General features: G+C 39.4%; 1 protein-coding gene across 1 annotated transcript in view; it reads left to right on the top strand.

Annotated features, from left to right (window-relative positions):
* Window positions 1–24056, top strand: part of LOC124265542 (E3 ubiquitin-protein ligase rnf213-alpha-like) — a 142665-nt gene that overhangs the window by 97707 nt on the left and 20902 nt on the right. The window contains exons 27-42 of the mRNA XM_046700327.1: window positions 296–461; window positions 3161–3329; window positions 10583–10695; window positions 10878–11075; window positions 13954–14079; window positions 14834–14954; window positions 15465–15703; window positions 17750–17832; window positions 18344–18477; window positions 19231–19323; window positions 20688–20855; window positions 21304–21461; window positions 21774–21996; window positions 22294–22464; window positions 23737–23799; window positions 23918–24027. Coding sequence (XP_046556283.1) covers window positions 296–461; window positions 3161–3329; window positions 10583–10695; window positions 10878–11075; window positions 13954–14079; window positions 14834–14954; window positions 15465–15703; window positions 17750–17832; window positions 18344–18477; window positions 19231–19323; window positions 20688–20855; window positions 21304–21461; window positions 21774–21996; window positions 22294–22464; window positions 23737–23799; window positions 23918–24027 — 2335 coding nt within the window. The remainder of the gene's footprint in view (window positions 1–295; window positions 462–3160; window positions 3330–10582; window positions 10696–10877; window positions 11076–13953; window positions 14080–14833; window positions 14955–15464; window positions 15704–17749; window positions 17833–18343; window positions 18478–19230; window positions 19324–20687; window positions 20856–21303; window positions 21462–21773; window positions 21997–22293; window positions 22465–23736; window positions 23800–23917; window positions 24028–24056) is intronic.

Below are 24056 nucleotides of genomic sequence, written 5' to 3'. Positions count from 1 at the left end.
TTACCGGTATACAACTTTCCAATCCTGACAAAGTTTATGAAAACATTATACTTTTGCCATCTTTGACTGGCATCCAAATTGTTGATTGACCCAGCTGCCACAATACAGTTTCAACCAAGGTACTAGTTATGCTGAAAACAAACAACATTGTGGAGCACAATCCCTCTTTAAATTTTTAATTGTAATAAGTTATCAAGCCATGCAAGCAAAAATATGTTTGATGCTTTCATACTAAAACTATTCTACCAGTTCAAGATCATGTCAGTGTTAATTTTGTGAACATCTTTTCTTGTAGAGTATGGTGAGAAAGACAGTCTCTTTGATATCATTGAGTTTGAAGGTGAAATTTACCAGCGACCATTTCAATACCTCAAGCGATGGAACAGCAACAAAGGGCTTACTAACATCAACTCACAAGTACCTGAAGGAACACATGAAGAATGTCTAACAGTTCTCCTGCAGTCAGTATTTCAGCAAGTCATATCTCTGTTCTTATTATCATATACATTGCTGGATGTTAATTATTATGATCATGTAAATAGTTTTCAATCGGCTGAAATTAAATACATTTTGGCCCTACACAGACATTAATTTTCTAAATGGCTGTTTTTCACGACTGCGTCTTAGTAATTTTCTCACCTGAAATTGTCTTACTAAGGAAGTTGAACTTTGGCATGAATGTTTCCGAACTTTTATATTCTTGTTCCCACAAATGATGACCCCAGATTTGTTCAAGAGGTGATTTCTTTATACGACTGCCAATGGTGCCACATTGAAAACAAATATTTTTTGCAATTATTATGTCATTTGGGTTAACCATGCAACAGAATTTGGTATCTACTGTAACTCATGAAATTAATGCGAGCATTTTATTAATGCGAAAAATGCGTCTGTACTCTTCTCACATCATTATAGTGATGCATTTCAGTCTAACCATGTCTACTTTGGGGAACTTAATAAAATACAGAAAACGTAAATATCTCGTCATCTTATTGTCTTCAGGTTAGCATTCATCATAACAATACAGAATATAAAAATAATTTAGACATCTCTCATAAAAATAAATGACAAATGAGCACTAATTTCCATGACACTAATTAATATACACTGAATTTATTCATCGGCAAATTATGTAACAATAGCGGAAGTGTTGACACTACACATTACACCAATACAGGTCACTTCCTCATTACAGGTGGTGTCCTGCCGGGAAGGCTAAAATTTATATTTTGGATTTCCCGGGAGAGCTAATTTCCAAGGGAGTAGGGGAGTACCGTCAAAGATACATTGCCGGGAAGCAAAATCCGTGTTGGGAGTAGATAGATTTCTTTTCAAAACATTGTTATAGTATTCGATTCATTTATTACCGTTATCTGTACACTGGTTAATAATATTTTTATAAATTGCACATTTCGATGAGTTGGACAGCTCACTAAAGATAAACTGAATAGCCTGACCATTTTTTCTTTGTTTTATAACTATTAGATATCTAGTGGTAATTCCCGCCTTAACCATATTTAACTTAATCCAATGATTGACAAAATACTTTTTACCTGATACGCCCAATTTTGGACACCATGGGTCTCCACCTCCACTTACAAATACTCATAACAACCCCATAAAAAGCTATATTCAGAAACAAGAAGCTTACACCAATATTTAATCATGCTATATTGCCTTTTAAATACGAGTGGATAACAACCTAACTCGGCATAAACCATGGAATTACATGTTGATTTCTTAACTCCTAATAACCTTTTACAAAAATCCAAATGCAACCTTTCAATATTTAAGCCTTTATTATATTCCCATATCTCAGATACATAAGGTGGTATACTGCCAACATAACATTCAAAGACAAATAAAAGAGATTCCAGGTTGAGAGAGATCGACCTGATATTATTGTAAAATGAGAATCTGTTATTATAATTAAAAACTATTCCTAAATATGTAAACGTATCAACAACCTCGAGGACACAACCATTATATCACCAATGTTCTGACGAATTAACTTTACCACCTCTTCTAAAGACCATTATCTTTAGAAGAGTTTTAGCAATATTTTCTTCAATGTCCTACTGTCTGGAATAAGCTGACAACGAATTCAACTGTGTTTGCAACCTTTCAACAGATTCAGAAAATATTACAAGTTCATCTGCATACATAAGCGGAAACATATTCAAAGATTTAAACTCGCAAGGTATACATTTATCTTTTAGGAAAGACTCCTTAAAATGAACTATCTAATGTTGAATTAAAGAAAATGTATAATGAAGAATAGACGTGAAAATGTGTAAATAACTTTATTTATATTGTTATATGTGTCCAAATTAAAGAGCGTTCGCGTTTATCCTGTTTTCTTTGTAATTTATCAGAGCCTCCGAGTGAGGCGCGCTGTGTTCATTCAGCCATAACATTGTATTGCAAGTACCGCGAAGGCTACGCTCATTGAACTAAGAAGCGTCACAATTTTAGCCTTCCCGGCCATGAACCTTACAGGTAACCCAAGTCACATGTAATTATTACTGGTTACAGTCACTGGTCATTGTTTAAAGTCACTAAAGCCCATCAGGCTGACTGTACATTCTCCAACCTTGCAGGATCATTTCACAATCTAGCTAACCTTTGACATCGCAGCTTCCATCAGACAAGTAGTAGCAAGCAATCACATGATCAAACATGGCAGCGTAATCAAAACATCGTCAACTCATTTCCATTCATTGATTAACAAGCTCAATTCAGGTTATTTGGTAAATAGCAAGTGTGAAAAGAAAATGAACAACATCAAAGATTCAGGGTGTCACATTTTATCGCATTTTAGACTAGACCCTTGCACTTACATTAAATTTGTGACGCATTAATTTCATGATTTACAGTATTTATTTTGTAGTCGGGCTGAACACATAGGTTTTGTGTTTTTCAGATATGTTAAGTTTTGATCTTGCTTTCATTCTTGAGTTTGGAACAGGCTCTTAATTTCTATCAAAATTCATGCATTCTAGCCATCTTGAAAACATTCCAACCAGAAAGCAATGTGTGTCATTGTTAAATGGGTTGTTCATTATCATTTAATCACCTGTAAGCTATGATAATTCAAATATATAGAAAACTGTAGGTGAGCTACAGAGCTTATATAGCTTGATGTTTATGTATATTTCAGACATTGTGGTGTGATGGATCCATCTTGGTCTGAACTTCACAACTTTGTATGGTTCCTCAACACCCAGTTGGTCGACTTTGAGAAATCTAATTTTTGTTCCAATGCTGTCCTTGAGGATTTGCCAGGTTTCCCAGTGTTTGTTCTAAAGTTCCTTATCCAGATGTCAAGGGTGAGTCAAACAGATTACCTTTTCATAAACATAGCAACAACAGACATCTTTGTTAATAATTCTCAGAATACATCCAACATTACACCGTCAAAAATCCTGTAATTTTTCCTTATCCTGACTCATGCTATTTGCTTGTCTCCTTCTTGCGAATGATAGTGGAACACTTGAATCCCTTTTTTAAGCTCCCTTTAAATAAAGCGGACGTAAAATCACTCACCCACGGTTGCCTCCCTTTACTGTTTTGGCGCCAAAATCAGTCACATGATCGCCCATGCTTGTCACTCTCTCCTTCTTCGCCCTAGAGGACGGTTGTGAGAGCGCCTGGGTCCCTATACGGCAGTATATCCTTTTAATTTGAGGCCTTTACCGCAAAATTTAGCTGTATATGGCATTTAGGAAGATATACTAGCAATATGGTTTGAATTTTTTGTCTAAATTATCTGTTTTTTTACGTTGTTGACATGATACTTCATCTTGTTTACATTTGATGAAAGGTTGCAGGTACCAGTTGTCTGCTACTGATCCTCATCTATTATGTCCTAATTGCACTTCTACGTGTTCTTCCAGCTTTCGCTGTCAACTTTGTCAGCACTTATCTGAAATTGAATTCAATAATTATTTATTTTCCATTCTTAGACGTGCTAATGACTGGTCTAGAAGGCATTTACAAGTCAATTCTAAACCGAGTGAATACGCTGATAACCCTTTAATTGTTTGCTGCTAAAATTCACCATTCCAGTGAATTGCCGGTCGCTACTACGGAGCATGTTGCTGTGGCAGAGGGGAGCTCCAGCTCCAGGAAGAGATCGTCAACGTCTGAAGTAGCCTCGTCGCAGTCTAAGAAGACCAGATCATCGTCTTCACAGAAAAAGAAGTTGACTGCAGATAAGACTTCGGTGAAGTCTTCCCCCGGTGCAGCACAGAAGACGAGGTCCTTTTATGCAGAGATCATCCCTCCAGACGAAGTAGACGTGTATGACAATCCACCCATCCTCATTCCTGAAGTAGCAGTTAAGAAGAAGACGAGATCCTCTTCTGCAGTGACATCAGCAGCCATCTCAGCGCAGACAGATGATCTATCAACGCAGACATCAGGTACCAGAGACGGCAGTTCTTCACAAGTGCAGCGGTCCTTGGAAGAAGCCTCATCCCGCTCAGATGCGTCGTCATCTCTGCAGCAGCAGCAGGCGTCGGCGCAGGACTTCAACCTGGGTATCTTCATGCAGCAGTTCACTGAGCAAATGTTGGAGCTGATGGAACGACGCTTTGCGCAGGAGAAGGCTGTGGCGAAGACCCCATCTACGACAAGCCTGCACGAAGAACAAGCAGTCTGCACATCGCATCCTGTTGAAGATAGAAGCCTGCGTGAAGGAGGAAGCCTGCGTGAAGGGTCTCGCACTCAACGATCGTCTATGGCAACTTCCAGAGAACCTGGCAGCCCTGACAATGATGAGCCTGCTGTAGATGTTCCAGAAGAGCCTATCGAGGAGCCTTCATGCAGGAGCAGAACTAGACATTCTCCGGAGCATCGCAGAAGCAGATCACAAGGATCATCTTCGACCTCAGATACGGACAACCATCAGGAGCCTGCATGCAGGCACTCCTCATCCCGTAGAAGAGAATCTACACCGTCACGAAGGCACTGAGATATGTCTCAAGACTCCAGGGAGGAACCTAGCTTATCCCAACCGGTCACCTGCGCGCAGGTCTCCAGGCAGGTCTCCAAGCAGGTCTCCATGCAGATCTCCACGCAGGTCTTTGGGATAGGATTCACAGTGGCAATGATCTTCAGAGCGAGAGGCCACTAGATCTGAAGATGATGGCGGAATCATATTCTCCGATACAGGGATCAAATCTTGGATTGCTAATGGATTGGAACTTGCATCACCTTCTAAAGAGGATAATGAAGCACTCACGTAAAAGATGTGGAACGAAGACTTTGATACGCTCACCCTTCCACCCATCGATCGTGTCTCGGACTAAGTTCCAGAGCCAAAGCGTCCCGCCGTTCAACACCAAGAAGTTCTCACTTCATCACATGGAACCCTTCATGTAGGCCCCAGATGGAACACTTCATGCAGGCCCCAGAGATAGATGAGAACTACAAAATCATCAACGACTCCCGATCTAGGACTTATAAGAGAGAGGATAAGAAGCTGGCACAACTAGATACAACCACCAGACGTACCTTCTTTGGTCTTGCCAAATCAAGAGCCATTAATGAAACCCTCATCGCTAAGTTCAGGAACTCGACCTCTGAAGAGGATCGGATGATTTACTCTGCACTGCTGACCCAAAGGAAGGATCATCAGTTTATGTCCGAACATCTGGCATCTACGTCAGCGGGCCTGACGCTTCGAGAAGACAAGGATTGCTGTCTTCCTGCAACTGGAGTGAGCGGTTCACCACCAAGACGTTGTACAGAGCTCCGTGGTCAGCATCGCCCGTCTTCGCAGGGGAGATTGATGACATAGCCAAAGAAGTTATGAAAGAGTCAAGGGATGTGATGATGATCAAGTCCATCGTCACACTAGCCAGTGTTATCCATCAGACAGCACAACGCTACTCTGGCAAGTCGAAATTCGTGGGGATACAGAGAGCCAGGGAAAAGAAGCATGGCAAGAGACTCTTTTCGTCGCCCAACCGGAGCTCCCAGGTAACCCCAGAAGAGGCCAAGCACCCAGAGGTGCCAGAGGATCTAGGCGCTGATGGACGGGTTCGGAACAACTGGAGTCATCCACCCCCAGCCGTTCCCATACAACCTTCGACAGTGGGTGGACGTCTGCAACGCTACTGGGAGAATTGGGGAATTCTTCAGGACAACTACGTATCCCAGATCCTACGCAAAGGATACAAGATACAACTGCAAGCAGTACCGCCACTTACAAGCAACCCTCTGGACCATAACTACGCTGCCGACCAGATGGAGAAACTACATGATGCCATCATAACTCTACTCGAGAAAGAGGCAGTCGAAGAGATAAAACAGGAGCTCATCATGATCAGCTTTTATTCCCCAATCTTCCTAGTACCAAAGAAAAATTCCAAGGAAAATTTCTGACTCATCTACAACCTGAGGAAATTCAACCAAGATTATCTACGAAGACCCGCAAAGTTCAGGATGATACATCTTCATCAGCTGCGACAAGTCGTTCGTCCATTAGACTACCTCGCCAGCATAGATGTACAGGATGCATATCTTCACATCCATATATATCCGGACTCAAGGAAATACCTACGATTCCTCTTCAACGGTCATCATTTCCAATGGAAGGTGCTACCATTTGGAATATCGTCGGCCCCCTGGTTGTTTACTCGAGTGACAAAGCCCATCATCACATATCTACATCATCGAGGTCTACGCAGTGCGTTTTACCTGGACGACGGGATTCAAGTTCATCAAGATCCCAGTCAAGTCAGACTGCAACTAAACTTCACCATCAGGCTTCTCACTCAACTAGGATTGCTAGTAAATCTCCTCAAGTCGGAACTAGAACCAACACAGGATCTTCAATTCCTAGAAATGCGGCTCCTCACGTCGTTCCAGAGGAGCGTTGGGTCAAGATACAACACATGGTATCTCTAGCACTACTCTCTCCGTTACCACTATGAAGTTGGCAGAGCCTACTCGGTCTTCTCACATCAGCTCAAGACATGACTCGCAGAAGAAGACTACAACTGTGCCCACAACAAGTGTTCGTGAACGCCCATCTTGACAGTCTGGATCCCTTCGTGTTCCCGGACAGTCTGAAACCTATGGTGGACTCGGAAGTCGATGTCTGCGGAAGAACCTATTTATCAGAGCCGGAGTGCAGCACTAATCTCTACGTAGATGCATCACTTTTTAAGGATGGGGAGCTCACCTCGACAACGAAGTGGCAGCATGGAAATGGTCGAGTCGAGTTTGCACATCAACATGCTCGAGATGAAAGCAGTAATAAACGCCTTACTACACTGGTTCAGCATACTAAGGAACGCACAGCTGTTGATCCATACGGACAACTCCACAGTAGTGTTCTACATCAACAAACAAGGATCAACAAGATCAAGAAATCTTCTAGATCTCAGCTTTCATCTGTTCAGCATAATAGACGACCTGAACATCTACATAAAAGCATGCCACATTCCGGCAGCCAAGAATGTGATAGCAGACGACCTATCTCGTCCAACACAACCATCCCCGACGGAATGGATGTTACATCCAGAAGCCTTCCGATGCATCATACAGATCATAGGATCTCCGCTGATAGACCTGTTTGCCACAAAGTACAACAAACAACTACCAACATTTGTCTCTCTGATTCCCGATCCACAAGCATGGGCAACAGATGCTCTAAGCGTCTCTTGGGAAGGACTAAACGCTTACGCGTTTCCACCTCCAGCTCTAATACCGCAGGTGTTGCAGAAAATCAAGCAGATGAAGAAGCTGCAACTGATTTTGGTCGCACTCTATTGGCCGGCGAGGGTGTGGTTTCCCATCCTCATGCAAGAACTGGGAACTCCAACCCTGCAACTCCCAGAGTGGCCGAACCTACTCATCCATCCGCACACCAAGCAAGTACACGGGAATCCCACAGTGTTCCAGTTACACGCATGGAGTGTAACAAAACTTGCTTGAAGAAAAGAGGATATTCCGCTAGAGCAGCAAAAGCGGTGACACTAGCTCTATGTAGATCAACCCGCAACTTGTACGACAACAAGTGGCAGAGATTTGAGGAATACGCTTTGAGGAAGTGCTTGACGGCGATGAAAGCAACGCATTCTCAAGTGGCGGAATACCTATGTCATCTAAGACAAACGAAGCGGTTAAAAGGTTCAACACTCCCTATATACCTAGCGGCCCTCAGCACGGTAATCACCATGAAGACGGGTGTTAAGCTGATCAAAGTACCAGAGATACTGGCACTACTACGCTCCTTCAAGTTGGAAGACCAACAAAACAAGTTTAAGGCGCCTGCTTGGGATCTCATCGTAGTCTTGTAGCATCTCACCAGTGACGCTTACGAACCACTAGAAAGGACATCCTACAAGTTTTTAACACAGAAAACTCTCTTCCTGATCACCTTGGCAACAGCAGCACTGATGTCGGAGATACATGCTCGGGACTTTGAACGAACACAATTTGATGCACATCGTAACATCGTACATCTAGGGCTGAGATGGATTTCATAGCAAAGAACCAGATGCCCAGTCAACCACACAGATAGTTCCACATCCCAGCACTCTCTACAGTCCTTGGGCCACAGGATATGCAGGATCTATCCTTATGCCCAGTCAAAGCATTAAAAGTCTATCTACAAAGAACTAAGACGAGGAGACGAAAATTCAAGCGCCTTTTCATCCCACTATCCACAGAGACACCCACAGAAGTCTCACGTACAGCAATATCCATTTGGATGAGAGCTGTCATCTTAAGGGCCTACGAAGCAGCAGGACATGAGCCTCCACGAGCCTCCAACCCTCATGAAGTCAGAGCTCTGGCATCGGCACTTGCTCTGGATGGAAACTCCTTCATCTTGACGATAATGGAGGGCTGCTTTTGGAAGTCGGAGACGGTGTTTGCCAACCACTACCTCAGAGACATTGCTACCGAGGACATCTTCGGCATTCACCAGTTTGGGCCTCTTGTTGTAGCACAACAATTGACGCTGACAAAGGCGCGCTGAGATGGATCTCACCCTTTTATCAGGTGACTTGTAAAAGCCAATGCTCTGGAGAGCTAGAGCTTTAGAGTTCAGGTGCACGTCTAGGACAGACCAGCATGAGTTATAGACCCTGTACTTGTAAGGAGTTACTCGTACATGAAGAAGGGTCGCTTCTCCACTTGATGCGAGCATCAAGACATGGAGTTGCATGAATCCACACATAATGCCAAGAGAAGAGTTCCAGAGAATCTGACAAGTTGTGGTCCCCCAAGACTCATCAGAGGAAGCTGGAAGAATAGGATCAGCATAAGTGCCATAAGAAGTTCCCACGGGGGGTATGCAGGACATAAATCAGCAACCTATGAATCCAGAAGTGGCCTGATCCACCACCCGGTTCCGTCGGATTCTACAAGCAAATAGCAAGAGTCAGGATAAGGAAAAATATGTAATTTTCTGACTAAAATTGATATTTTATACTTATCCTGACTCATGAGGTCAGCCCTCCCAACCTCCCCACATGGCACTCTGGATTTCCCTGTAAATCCGGGTGTCGGGCTCATATACAGAGAGAGTGACAAGCATGGGCGATCATGTGACTGATTTTAGCACCAAAACAGTAAAGGGAGGCAACCCTGGGTAAGTGATTTTACGTCCGCTTTTTTGAAAGGGAGCTTCAAAAGGGATTCAAGTGTTCCACTATCATTCGCAAGGAGAAGGAGACAAGCAAATAGCATGAGTCAGGATAAGTATAAAATATCAATTTTAGTCAGAAAATTACATTTTTGGCTGCAATCACACAAAAATAATCTTCCAAATTTCCAACTGTTCCCTGCACTTCAAACTGACAACCAGGTATCAAAATAACTGTACTGCTAATTGGTATCAACCTTTTCAACAGGGTGGTGTTTGAAACTTTACATTTGTAAATCAGACTTTTAGCCAGTAAGAGCATCAAACATTTCATCTGAAACAAGATTCAAGGCTAAGGTTTACATTGCTTACATGTGTACAATTATCTTTCACAATGTCTGACAATATCTTCCAGGAAGTTTCAACATAATATTGTCAGGTTTTCTGATCCAGAGAAATAGGATTTTGATACCTCTTATAGATACCTCACAGGGATTGTTTCAAAACTTCGGACAGCCATTTTCTATGCTTTAGAAACTAAAGATCTTTTCAAATATGAACCTTTCTCTGGATAAGTCCAAGCTCATTAGTTCTCCCTGCCTCAAGAACTAAAATGAAGGCCTAAACTCTGAGGCATATATCAAGAAAACATATTTGTATTTCAAGCAAGCATGATGCCTTCTTACTTAAAAACGGCTAAATTTAAGAAAATATGGACAAAATAACAGGTTTTTTGTTTGTTTGTTTATTTTTAGCACTGTTTTTTTTGGGGTGCTAAATATGCCTATCTATGCATAGGTTAAAATCCAAGATAAGACCCTGAATATGAATTAGAATGTATTCTATGCTTCATATTTTAGAATATTGCAACAGATGTCTAATGTATCGGACATTCTCTCCTTCTATGAACAAAAACAATTTGTATTATGATGCTTTGGTGCATTCAGGATTCAGATCATTCTCTTTCATTTTTCACAGGACTTTGCAACGAGATCTTTGGTGATGAGTGAGCAGACGCCTCTGGATCAACTGAATGTCCAAGAAACCATAGACCTAGCTCAGTTTCAGATGAAGAGAAAATGGGAGAGCAGGTGTGGATTTGTCTAGTGTCATATATCTAAAGTGGAAATGGTCTGTACAGTTAGCTTACAAAACAATAATTACAAAGTTAAAACAACTATAACATTAATCCGATTTCATCAATTGTTCTGCTCTTATGAATGTAAGTGTATCTAAATGCTGTTGATGTACAGTATTGATCCTTTTTCTTCAGCCCTCATCCCTACATTTTCTTCAACCCTGATGGCCACACAATGACCTTTCTTGGCTTCAACATCAACCGCCAGACAGGGAACATGGTGGATCAGCAGACAGGGAGGGTGCTGGAGAGAAATCTAGTGCCCAAACCACTACAGAAAGCACTGATCAGAAACAAGGTCAACATGAATGAAAACTTTGAACAGATGAAAAGGTTAAACATCTTTCTATATATGTATATTTAATAGGTTAGGTAATGATGTAATCATATCTGATAAGCCACGTACAAATCTTTAGCCAACTACCTAGATGATAGATTTATATGAGAGTAGATTTATACCAGAAAATTATATTTGTTGATTTCAAATCTAGAAACATTGCAGGTATTGAATTGGTGTGTTCCTTCATGACCAAAAGCACTGACTGTTTGGTAACAGCAGAAGTGATTAGTAATGAGGATTTGGCAGAGTCTTCATATTTTCAAGAGTGAAATGAATGAACTCATTGATAAATGAAAATAAGTTTTAATACACATAAGTTTCCTTTCCTGTACCCACACCATGAATTACATCATTATCCCCCGCCGCGCGTTTTGCGCGAAGCGGGGGATATAGTATTAGGGTCCGTCCGTCCGTCCGTACGAATTCGAATATCTTAAGAACCGTTGACTAGATTCTTTTCATATTTGTTACCTAGGTTCATCACAGTATAAGAAAGGTCCCAGTCAGATTTGGTGACCTTGACCATAAGTTCAAGGTCACAAGGAGACTTTAACGTTTTGCTCTTGTCAGCAAGATATCTCAAGAACCGTTCACTAGATTTTCTTCATATTCAATACCGAGCTTTATCTACGGTAGGCGCAGGGCCCACTTGATTTTGATGACCTTCACATAATTTTCAAGGTCATGGCGACACTTTGAAGATTTCAGCAGATTAACCTGCATGTTATGCTTGTCAGCGAGATACGTCCAGAACCATTCACTGGATTTTCTTCATATTTGACGCCAAGCTTCAGGGAAAGTGCAAGGCCCAGTCTATTTTGGTGACCTTCGCTTAATTTTCAAGATCACAAGGACACTTTGAAGATTTCAGCATGTTAAATTGCATATTAAGATAGTCAGCAAGATATCGCAAATACCATTCACTGGATTTGTTTCATATTTAACACCAAGCTTTATCTAATGAAGGTGCAGGGCCCAGTCAATTTTGGTGACCTTCACATAATTTTGAAGGACACTGTGACACTTTGAAGATTTCAGCATGTAAACCTGAATTCACTGGATTTTCTTCATAGACTTTCAAGACTTCCCTTGAATGTTCTTTAGTACCTTTTTTGCATATTTCATACACTATGACATTCATGTCAAGGTCAAAGCCAGTCTTGAAAATATTTGTGTGTTTGAACAACTAAAGAGCAAGATATCAATAGCGGTTGACTGGTCATGTTTTTGTTGACATTTAACTTCATCTTAAACTTTTATTACTTTTAAAGTTTGATTTGATAATTTGCAGCGGAGGATTATGTCATCTTAGTGACAATGCTTGTCTTACTTGTTTTCGCCTCTATAGTTAGTTCCAAAATACACGCAACAACATAAGATGGTAATGTCATTCAGATAGGAAATCCAAGCATTGGGATGTTAAATACATTGCAGTTTGTAGCTCCAAAATTAGACATTTTTACACTTCCTCTACCTCTACATCATTGCCATACATCCAGCATTATGGCTGAAATCCAACTAATCTTCACAAGTTTCAGAGGTCCTTTTCACTGTCAGCTACACACAACCAGTTGTCAAGTCAACAGCACTGGCAATTAGTATTTATCTCTTCAGCTTGATAAGGCAGGAAGTTGTGTGCAAAATTCACTTTATGTCGGAAAGCGCAGGTTAAATCTCCAAATTATCATCAAGGCAGGAAAAAACAAATAATGATAGTAATAGTAATGCACTTGTTGAGTGCCTGATATCCAACCGCTCAGGGGCGCTTAACAGTGTCAGTGGAAATAGGTAGGTTTTCAGTTGTTCCTTGAAAGAGTCCAGTGAAGTGCAGGATCTAATGTCGATAGGAAGAGAGGTCTAGAGAATAAGGGCATTGGCTGAGAAGGCTCTGGCTGTCTTGGAGTCTTGGCACTGAGAGTTGGCATTTGCTCTGTGATCTGAGAGTTCTTTTTGGTTGGTAGTGATGGATGAGATATTGTGGTGATTGAGGATCGTTCAGGGTGGAGTCTTTCCAATTGTTTATCACCCAGACTGTTATCAGTACTAGTAGTTACGGAAAACACTACATATCTCTAATGACAAGAGGAAATTCAATCTTTCTGACTCTGAAGTTAATAATAATAGTAATAATGCTAATCCAACCCGATGCTGCTCTCTGGCATTACATTATTACCCTGATGTAATCGTACTTTCAAAGCTGCTACTTAGTGCTTCACACGACCGTATAGGTCTGTACGTCCGCTTCTCAGGTTCCCATTTTAAACAGCTGGGTGGACTGAGTGCAATGTAGGCGAAGTGCCTTGCCCAGGGACACAACACAGTATGAGACCAAGGTCACAAATTTTGGTGTCTCCACCGGGATTCGAATCCGGGCCTTTGGCATGAGAGGCCAGCATGCTAACCACTACACCACTGTTATCCTCATAGCCCCATCTTGACCAAACAGATTCTTCCCTGTCCTCATGGAAGATCCACTTCTACTACGACTACATTAGGAACTATTTACCACTACATTAAGAACAACTTCATAAGATATTTTTCAATTCTTAAGCTAAATAATCAAGTAGGATTATTTTTGGATCCTTTGTGAAGTAGTATCAGTATTTGATGTGCCCATCAGCCTGGTTTGCAGAAAACATTTTTCTGAATAAATACTTTGTGTTGCTCTGCTGTGGACATTACATGAATCATTGTTTCATACAGATTCAATGCTACTTGTACACTGGTCAGAATTTGATAATGCTTGATACTATAATGTCATGGTAGGATGGATCCATTCTATAGGTTATCACGTATCTTCCAAGACCATAAGAACTTAAACACTAGCATGAACATATTTGGTTCTTATAAATTGCATTTTTCCATTTACAGACACGATCGATTGGCTAAGCTGTGCAGTGTGATGCCAGGTGTCGACTTTGTACATGACCCGGATGACACATATGAACTGACAACAGACAATGTCAAGAAGATTCTGGCCATTTACATGAGATTTAGGTGAGTGTTTGCCAGCCAAGTCAAATGTCATCATGTAAATATTGCACAAAGGAAGCCACAGGCTACTTTACAGATCATGCCTTTGCAATACCAGGCCAAGGTTGCGTATGTGGCTGTGTGCCCAACACAATATGTGACTATTATGGCTGCCAAACAAAGCTATATTGTGATTCCACTGGTTATCAGTTTCTCACTTGAAGCTGGTAACTCTAAACACAAGTGGTAAGTAAGGAAGAGAGTTTTTATGGATGTCAACTTCTTTATTATGATAAACAGGTTTATCATAATACAGAAGTTGACATCCATAAAAACTCTCTTCCTTATGTGTTTCACTTCTAAATGCCATTCCCGCCATATAGCTTGTCAAACTCTAAATGCCATTCAAAGACCAAGTGGTAAGTAAAAAGTTTCCTTATTTGATATTTCTGTCATCACTTAAAAATATTGAGTAAAATATGAAGAAGACAAACTGTGCAATGAGATAAGTAGAAAATATGACATTCCCAAAGCAAGAGGCATGTGTGAAAAGCCTTAATAATAGTTGTGACAGATGTAAATGGATGCTGCTGATGACAGCTCCAAACTAATGCACTGGACACAGCAGGATGTGATAACCCAGAAATAGGTTAGGAGTAATGGTGTAATTAAAGTGTGGCTTGTATATATGTAATAAAGATATTTAGTAGCTGTACTAAATATATTACAGATCTACCAGATTCTTATAGGATATATTGCTGTGTACCTGTTTGTATAGATGTGGAATCCCAGTGATAATCATGGGAGAGACAGGATGTGGGAAGACAAGACTGGTCAAATTCATGTGTGATCTGCAGTGCTTGCCAGGCTCTGACATGGAAAATATGGTCATTGTGAAGGTAAAGGTGTAATAATACATGTTAGAGAAGGAACTTGGTGGATGACATCATCACCATATGTAATTCCAAGTTTGATCTTCATCAAATGGAATTCAAATTTGTGTGTCATCATGATATGGACATGTTTTATATCACATGCTTATGATAATTTACACACATATTTTCAAAAAGAAATCATTATTAAAATTAAGGATCAAGGTCATTAAAGTGGAAGTACATTTAACTTTCGCTTACATGTACATGTATCAAGAGGCTTTTTGAAGGTTCTTAAGAAAGGACATTCTGATGCCCTAAATTTGCAGTGATGCCATTATACTGAAAGTGTAAGTGTAAGTTAGGAAGCATAGGTCTTACTCCATTAGACAACCTTGGGGATGAAAGATGAAAAAAGGTACTAGTAAGGTCATATTTAACTTTCTTAAGTACTAAGACAGGTTTGAAATAGTTTGACAATGAATGTCATCTGACCATAAATGCATGTGTTTTAGTGTTGAAAGTTATCTTTGAAAGGTTCATGGAGGCACAACCTCTGAGGACATCATCAGGAAGGTCAAGCATGCAGAACAACTCGCCATTGCTAATAAGGCTAATAACCCTCACCTGTACACTGTCCTGTTCTTTGATGAAGCAAACACAACTGAGGCCATTGGACTCATCAAGGAAATAATGTGTGATGGCTCTATGGATGGACAGCCACTGAAACTGTCAGAAAACCTAAAGATTGTAGCTGCCTGCAATCCTTACAGAAAGTATGTTTGAGTACATAAGTGTTATGGTATTAGGTAAACCTTGGAAAGGTCATTAGTTTCCATACAGGTAGAGCCATTGCACATTTGCAAATAGTCAAAATTAATGCATTCAGTTTCTCATGCCATTGTAGCATCTTGTTTATAAAACAATAAATACCAGTAGGTGTTTATTATCTAAGACATATTAAGCTCTACCTTCATGGATAACATACAAGTAAAGACTTGGTATGACTTATAACTGTATTGTCCATGTGTGATTTAAATATTTAATTCCTGTTGACTGCTCTGACCTTTCTCTAGTGAAATTTGGAGCTTAAGTTACTTAGAGAATTTGGTGTATGGTTTTAAGTATTAAGGTTTAGCAACATCTAAATCTACTTTAAATATCCATCTACATGATCTATAATTGCAAAATTTAGTGTTGTTAGCAAAGATAATTAATGAGTCAATGGCATTGGTCTAATATTTTGAGTAGGTTGTTGATTTTAGTACAGGAATCACTAAATATGTAGCTGTATATAATCAGCATTATGTGGAATAAATACCACTCAGATCATCATAGGCTTGCAAAAATTGAATTCTACACTGTACATAACCATATAATAAATGTAGTGGATACATGGAAAGAACTTACAGTTACAATCATTTGAAGAAATGTTGCTGGTAATGGTTGTGAGATAATAATTATCGAATTGAAAACTCACTGCTATCAGTAATGAATTATGTCAGTAGAAGTATCAGTCTTTACAGATGATATGAGTTAGATGGGAAATCTCGATGTTGTTCACATTTGTGAATCAGTAGTGCCTAATAGCACCATGATTTGTCAACATTCATTCACTTCATGAGACTGTGTATGGCAGCCTTACATGTTGATGCACATATATCCCTTCCATGTCTTAGACTTGATGTTCATTTCAGCATCGTCAGACACAGTAAAACTACTCATCTGAAAACATGGCGTGCAACAATTATCCCCGTATTGACGTTGTTTACATCATTGACATGCATTTGGTATTATGACAATTTGTAAGGTGTGGCACAACATGTGGCCACTGTACATGATAACATGCCGGCATAGTTTGAATTGGTTAATTCTGTACTTTATGTATTTCACATGAGGTCAGTCATTACCATTTTGAACCTATTGGTACATGTTCCATAATCTGCCATAACCTGCGGACTGCCATAACCTATAAAGAATTCCATGAATTGCAGACACTGCATGATAAATCAAACTCAAACAATGAATGAAAACAGATGAATCAACAGTATATTGTAAGCAAATCAACTTGCTTGACAGAAACCACACAGATTCATCTACCTTCGTTGAAATGATCAAAGTCACTAAGATTGTTTGAAATCAGTGTTGTAAACTCCCCAAAATTTCAGCCAGACAACTGGTCTGGTAACTCTCAAAAGTTACCAGACTGGCTTGAAAGTTGCCAGTCCAGAATTTTCTGGATCAAGAAAAATAAAAAGAAGGTTACGTTAATAAGAGGAGGGAAATGTTTAATGTCAGGTTATTGTCACAATAACACACGTTTTCAAATGTTTTTCAGTCAAGGCTTTATTCATTATATACATTACAAAATTACACTGATTTAACAACCAGACCATCGGGCGTGCAACTTTTTAAAACTGACCGTCCGGTCGCAAAACAGTCCGTCCCGGGCGGTCGGGCAGGCGGGAGTTTGCAATGCTGTTGAAATACTATATACTATAAGTCATTTTCATGTATTTTTCATTTCAATATACATGTATCTTGCCTACATTATGCTTTTGTCTCTATGCAAAATTCTTTTGATATTTACTCCACAGTGAAGTGGTATTCAAATCAGTTGTTATTATTTGTTTTTTGTTATTTTTAACCTATGATTGACAAAGTATTTTCCCTATAATAACTGGACTATGGTATAGCGACAGTATTTCAGGTATGTTGTTGGTGATCGGACAATGTTTTTCCCTGACAATTGGGAATTCAGTTTCACATAAATGAAAGTACTCAAAGATCTTTGACTAACTTTTGCTAATGTTTACAAACAGACATTCGGATGAGTATATTCAGAGACTTGAAAAAGCAGGACTTGGCTATCATGTTGAGGCTGACAAGACAACAGATAAGCTGGGTAAGTGAGTCCACTGGAGTGAATTCTGAAAGTAAAATGGTAAAACTGAAAATTGTACTTTGATTATGGAATTAGTAGAAATGGAATCCCAGACAAATTAATGACAAACTGTCTTGTTCATCTATTCATGTATGGTACTAACAGAGTAATTGATGAATAAGGATTTATGGTTAAGACATGGATATGATTGTGTTGATGATCAACCATGAAATGCAGATTGCACTTTCATATTTACAGTTTTCAGCAAAGAAATGCATTTCAATGTGTATATGTACACTAGGTATTTTCATTATTTTGATATATTTAGGATGTTTCCAAAATTAACCTACTTCACATAAACGGTATCTGTTTTAATATTACACTAACTTTACATTAAAATTTGGTTCCATTAATGTTTTACACATTGAAGTATTTTAGCCATACAGATTTGTAATTGTAATTTTTTGTAGTTACTGAAGCAAAATAGTTATGTCATGTTACATGTGTACATGTGATTATTTTCTATGTCCAGGCCATGTCCCTATGAGGAGACTTGTCTACCGGGTGCAGCCCTTGCCACAGAGCATGCTTCCTCTTGTTTGGGACTTTGGCCAACTCAACGTTCAAGTGGAAGAACTCTACATCAGACAGATGGTCAACAGATATGTGAGATGATTACACTGTTTCATAGCTATGAAATGAGCGCTGCAGTCAACTCTTGATCTGTTAAGCATGTCTGCTTGTTGGAAGTAATATTTAACATATGAAAAGTATTCTTTAATCCAGATGATATATCCACCTCTTCATCTGATAAAAGAAGTGGGTCATTGTGTGTTGTTGCTCTGTAAAATTATTGTTACACAGCTTTTAAAAATATTTTGAATACATTCAGACAGAACACAACAAAATTAGAATTGAGTAATGTCATTATTTAAATATTTTATCTATATCACCACTCTCGTTCACTTTTGAGTGAGTGAGTATGGTTTTACATCACTTTTAGCAATATTCAAGCAATATCACGGCAAGTGACACCAGAAATGGAATTCACACATTGTACCCATGTGGGGAATCGAACCCGGGCCTTCGGTGTGACGAACATGCCTCTTGTTCACTTTTGATGTTACAGCAATACATGACCTTTTGTAAAATAGGATATCATTATTTCTATTTTAATTTTTTAATACAGGTAACACTGTATTTTATGATATAACTCTTTATTTATAATTTCAAATGGACAATACAGTGACTTTAATTCAGTTACAAATGATATCTAATTCACAGCATTTTAGCATTGATGTTATAGGGGTAGATTTCTTAGAACTATCAAAACTGCTAACTATTGTTTAACATGAATATGACTAAAATGTTGATGCATCATATTTACCGTAATCATATATATGTTTGGAATTATTGCAGGTTCGAAATGGCCAGATACCTGTACTTGGTAGTATTGTGTCAGTTGTCAGTAAGGTCCTCATAGCCTCTCAGTGTTTCATGAGGAGACAACAGGTATGTTTGGTTCAATTATATTTTGTAGTGTAATCACAAACAATTAGTACTTGTCACAAAGTCTCTAGGTCACAAACAATAAGTACTTGTCACAAAGTCACTAGGTCGCAAACATGTAGTATTTGTCACTAGGTCACAAACATGTAGTAATTGCTGCTAGGTCAGTAGGTCACAAACATGCAGTACTTGTCACTAGATCACAAGCATGTAACTGTGATGAATTTGCTTGGTCACAAACATGTGGTACTTGCTAATAGGTCAGTAGGTCACACACATGTAGTACTTGCCACTGGGGCAGTAGGTCACAAACATGTAGTACTTGCCACTGGGGCAGTAGGTCACACACATGAAGTACTTGCCACTGGGGCAGTAGGTCACACACATGTAGTACTTGCCACTGGGGCAGTAGGTCACACACATGTAGTACTTGCCACTGGGGCAGTAGGTCACAAACATGTAGTACTTGCCACTGGGGCAGTAGGTCACACACATGTAGTACTTGCCACTAGGTCAGTAGGTCACACACATTTTGTACTTATCAGTAGGTCTCACACATGTACTTGTCAGTAGCTAGGTCACACACATGTAGTAATTGCCACTAGGTCAGTATGTCACACACATGTAGTACTTGGCAGTAGGTCACACACATGTACTTGTCAGTAGCTAGGTCACACACATGTAGTAATTGCCACTAGGTCAGTATGTCACACACATGTAGTACTTACCACTAGGTCAGGAGCTAGGTCACACACATGTTGCACTTGCCAGTAGGTCACACACATGTAGTAATTATTTGTAGGTCACACACATGTTGTACTTGTCAATAGGTCAGTAGCTAGGTCACACACATGTAGTAATTGCCACTATGTCAGTAGCTAGGTCACACACATGTTGTACTTCCCAGCAGGTCACACACATGTAGTTCTTGCCACTAGGTCAGTATGTCACACACATGTAGTAATTGCCACTAGGTCACACAGATGTAGTACTTGTCAGTAGGTCACACATGTAGTACTTGTCAGTAGGTCACATACATGTAGTACTTGTCAATATGTCACACACATGTAGTACTTGTCAATATGTCAGTAGCTAGGTCACACACATGTAGTACTTGTCAATAGGTCACACACATGTAGTACTTGCCAATAGGTCACAAACTTGTATTAGTAACAGAGTCACTAGATCAGAAACTAATTTGTATAATTACTATTAGGTCAGTACGCCACAAACATGTAGTACTTGTCACAGAGTGACTAGCTCACAAACATGGACTTGTCACAAAGTCTCTACGTCACCAACATGAAGTACTTGTATGTATGTACATGTATATGTGTTGACACTGAATGTTAATGAATAATTTACAGGATGAGTGCAGTTTTGTGAGTCTCCGTGATGTTGATCGTACCCTGAGTGTCATGGCCTGGTTCTACCAGCAGTCCCAGGAGAATGGAATGTTGTTCAAAGCTATAGACAACCTGTTGTCTCCTGATCAACATTTAGAAGATGGGGAAGAAAGTCAACGTTTCTATCTTGTGAGTCTTCTGGTATTAAATAAAGACAATAGGTACAATGTGTATAACCCAGTTCTGGTGTTCCCAACCGTGATACTCTGGAATATTGCTGAAAGCAGCATAAAACCATACTCACTCAGTCATGTACTAACTCAATTCCTGCTTCGTGTCTTACTACTTCACCAAATGATACTTAAATATCACCCTGCATGCTTCATTGGGATGTTTGTCTACTACTGTATTTCGTCAAATGTCATTATACCATCCTGTATGCTCCACTGGAATGAATAAAAATTAAAAAAAAACAAAAAAACAACTCAATTCCTGCTTGCCCACTCATCCACTTAACTTCCACTCACCCACCCATCCAGTCACTTGTTCGCTTGCTCACTCACTCACTCACTCACTCATGTCAAAGGTTCTTTTTTCTGTCAACAGAAAGTAATCTGCTGCGTTTAATGTTTTACAGCCGGATGATGTGACAAAATCCCTGATCCTGGCACTAAGTGTGTGTTACCGAGCGTCACTTACAAGTCGAGAGGAATATGATCGTCATATATGCAGGCATTTCCAGAATCCATGTGCCATTCCTGGTGGGTTGGATCAAATGGTCCATGTCATAAACAGGTTAGTAATATTTGATATCTAACTCAAAACTTATTTTATGCCTAACTGGTCAATGCAGTTTGACTCTTGACATGGTACAAGTGTCTTTGTTCATTTGTCTTATGCTAACTGTGACAAATGGTATTTTGTATGAGCAAATCAAATTCTTTTCCAATTGTATTTTGTGAAGATTCATGGTTTCTGTATATCATTGGAAGAAACTTTACATGGAAACAATAATAGATCCTGCCGAGCATTGGTAATTGGATGGTTATCAAGAAATATCCAAACAAAGGTAATCAAAGATCTCCATAAAGTTTTCTTTCATTTTAGTTGCCAGGATGTCTTTGTTGACAAAGTCCAGCTTGAAGACAACATAGCAAAGAACCAGGCCCTCAAAGAGAACCTGTTCATGATGGTTGTCTGTATTGAATTGAGGATCCCCCTGTTCCTGGTGGGAAAACCAGGCAGTTCCAAGTCCCTGGCCAAAACCATTGTTGCAGATGCCATGCAGGGCAACTCAGCCAGATCAGAGCTATTCAAACAACTGAAACAGGTTTGTCTTTCCAAGAACATTCCTTTCAGAGAACCAAGACCTTGACATCTTCTTTCAATAGAAGTAAATGTTTTGTCATCTTGTTTCACACCTTGAACATGTTCAATGTTTCATTGACAACAATAGAACTGTTGAGAGAAATATCAGGAAAGGTGTATAATTTCATGGACAAGAATTGTTTGCTTTTGAAATAAAAAACAGTGGTGATCACGAACAAAGTAATTTGCAACAGTGTCCTCAGTCATTGTCATGTCAGTATCATATAATTGTAGCAAGGTTTCTGCTATACTCTTGCAGGCACAGATGGTGTCATTCCAGTGCAGTCCTTTGGCCACTGCTGAAGGTATTGTCGGTATCTTCCGTCAGTGTGCTCGCTACCAGCAGGACAAGGACCTGGACAGGTTTGCCTCCATCGTTGTTCTGGATGAAGTTGGTCTGGCAGAAGACTCACCAAGGATGCCACTCAAGGTAATTTCTTGCCTGTGACTTGATACTGAGAAAACTTCTGTTTCTGGGTCAAGGATGTATGGAATGTTAACTGACCTTAACATGTTAATGCTACAGCAATTTAGATGATGGTGTAATGTTGATTTCCTTTTCTATCATATGATGTTAAAGACTAACAGCAGAAATGGATCAGGTGACCTTTGCACTCTTAAAAGATTTGTCAATATTTGCTAAATGTTTTTTTTCCATTATATTACATCATATTAAGCCACAATTTACTAATCACATACTTGTGAATTAAGAGAATTGTCAACTTGAGCCAACCTGTACATATGAATTCATCTTAAACAATATTAACAGAGTAATAGTTTATGCCTTAGTTGCCGAAACTATACCATGATTGATTTCACTGCCTGCTAGAATATTGAGATTGTGTATTTTAAGATTAAAAGGTTCATCTAGCCACTTTAGATTTGTATTTTGAGATTGATGTAGTATACTGCTGTTTGTAAATAAATTACAATGATAATATGATGAGCATTTGAGTTTAATATCTTCCTGATAATAATCATAATTTACATCACTCTGTTGTTATCAATGAGAAAATATCAAGTTAAACATTTAAGTCTGATTGTCAAAACCAGATGAAAATATTTATATATGTAAGGAAAGTCTATTCTACTCTACACTGAAGAGGCAAGATTAAAATTTGGTTTCCATGATACCTCAAAGTAATTTGCCTTTTCACACAAAAATCAAGTATATGAAAACATCATTTGAATATCATACATATTAACATGACATTATTAAACATGATAAAACCTATTTGAGAACACACAGTAGTTTCCGGCTCTATATACGAGACAAATACATATGGTAATCTTAATCCTTGCTTATAATACAATGCCCAGCTTAAACAAATTAGAACTGAAAAGGTAAATAATCTTGTCTGGTGATGTTTAATTGCAAATTTGATGTCCTTACTGATAAAGTCGTCTTCTCTTATTTGTTTGTTCACACGAAGCGATACAATGTTGATTTCTTACCCCCTGGAAAAAAGTGGACGAAAGTGTAACCCACAGATAAGCCGACCCCCTTCTACAGACTGCTTTTTTTGGTCCTCAAAATTTGGCTTATCTACGGTAGTATACGGTTGACTACATATTGAGTGATCTAAATGCCATGTCACTATTTAACAAGTGAATAGTTTTCAATGAGTTTCTTGCATTGACATTAGTTTAGTTAAGCTTTGGTAGATATAGTATTTATGAGACTGCAACCCTCTTTCCACAGACACTTCACCCACTTCTGGAAGATGGTTGTCAGGGAGATGAAAAGCCAGAGCCTTTCAAGAAGGTAGGTGAAAGATTTCAGATCATATAGTTGTATAAACTTCTCAGTTCACTTATCTTGTTTGAGATAACTTTGGTAGACTACTGTAAACAGGGTTCATACAATGTTACTCTTTCCTTAGGTTGCCTTCATTGGTATCTCCAACTGGGCCCTTGACCCTGCCAAGATGAACCGAGGTATTCTGGTGCAGAGAGAAGTTCCTGATGATGGGGAACTGGTGAAGAGTGCACAGTTAGTAGACATTGGAATACATGTAATGA

The sequence above is a fragment of the Haliotis rubra genome, unplaced genomic scaffold (assembly GCF_003918875.1).
Source record: "Haliotis rubra isolate DU_JTF1 unplaced genomic scaffold, ASM391887v1 Scf983, whole genome shotgun sequence".
Classification (NCBI taxonomy): Eukaryota; Metazoa; Mollusca; class Gastropoda; order Lepetellida; family Haliotidae; genus Haliotis; species Haliotis rubra.
This window is presented reverse-complemented; position numbering and strand designations above follow the sequence as displayed.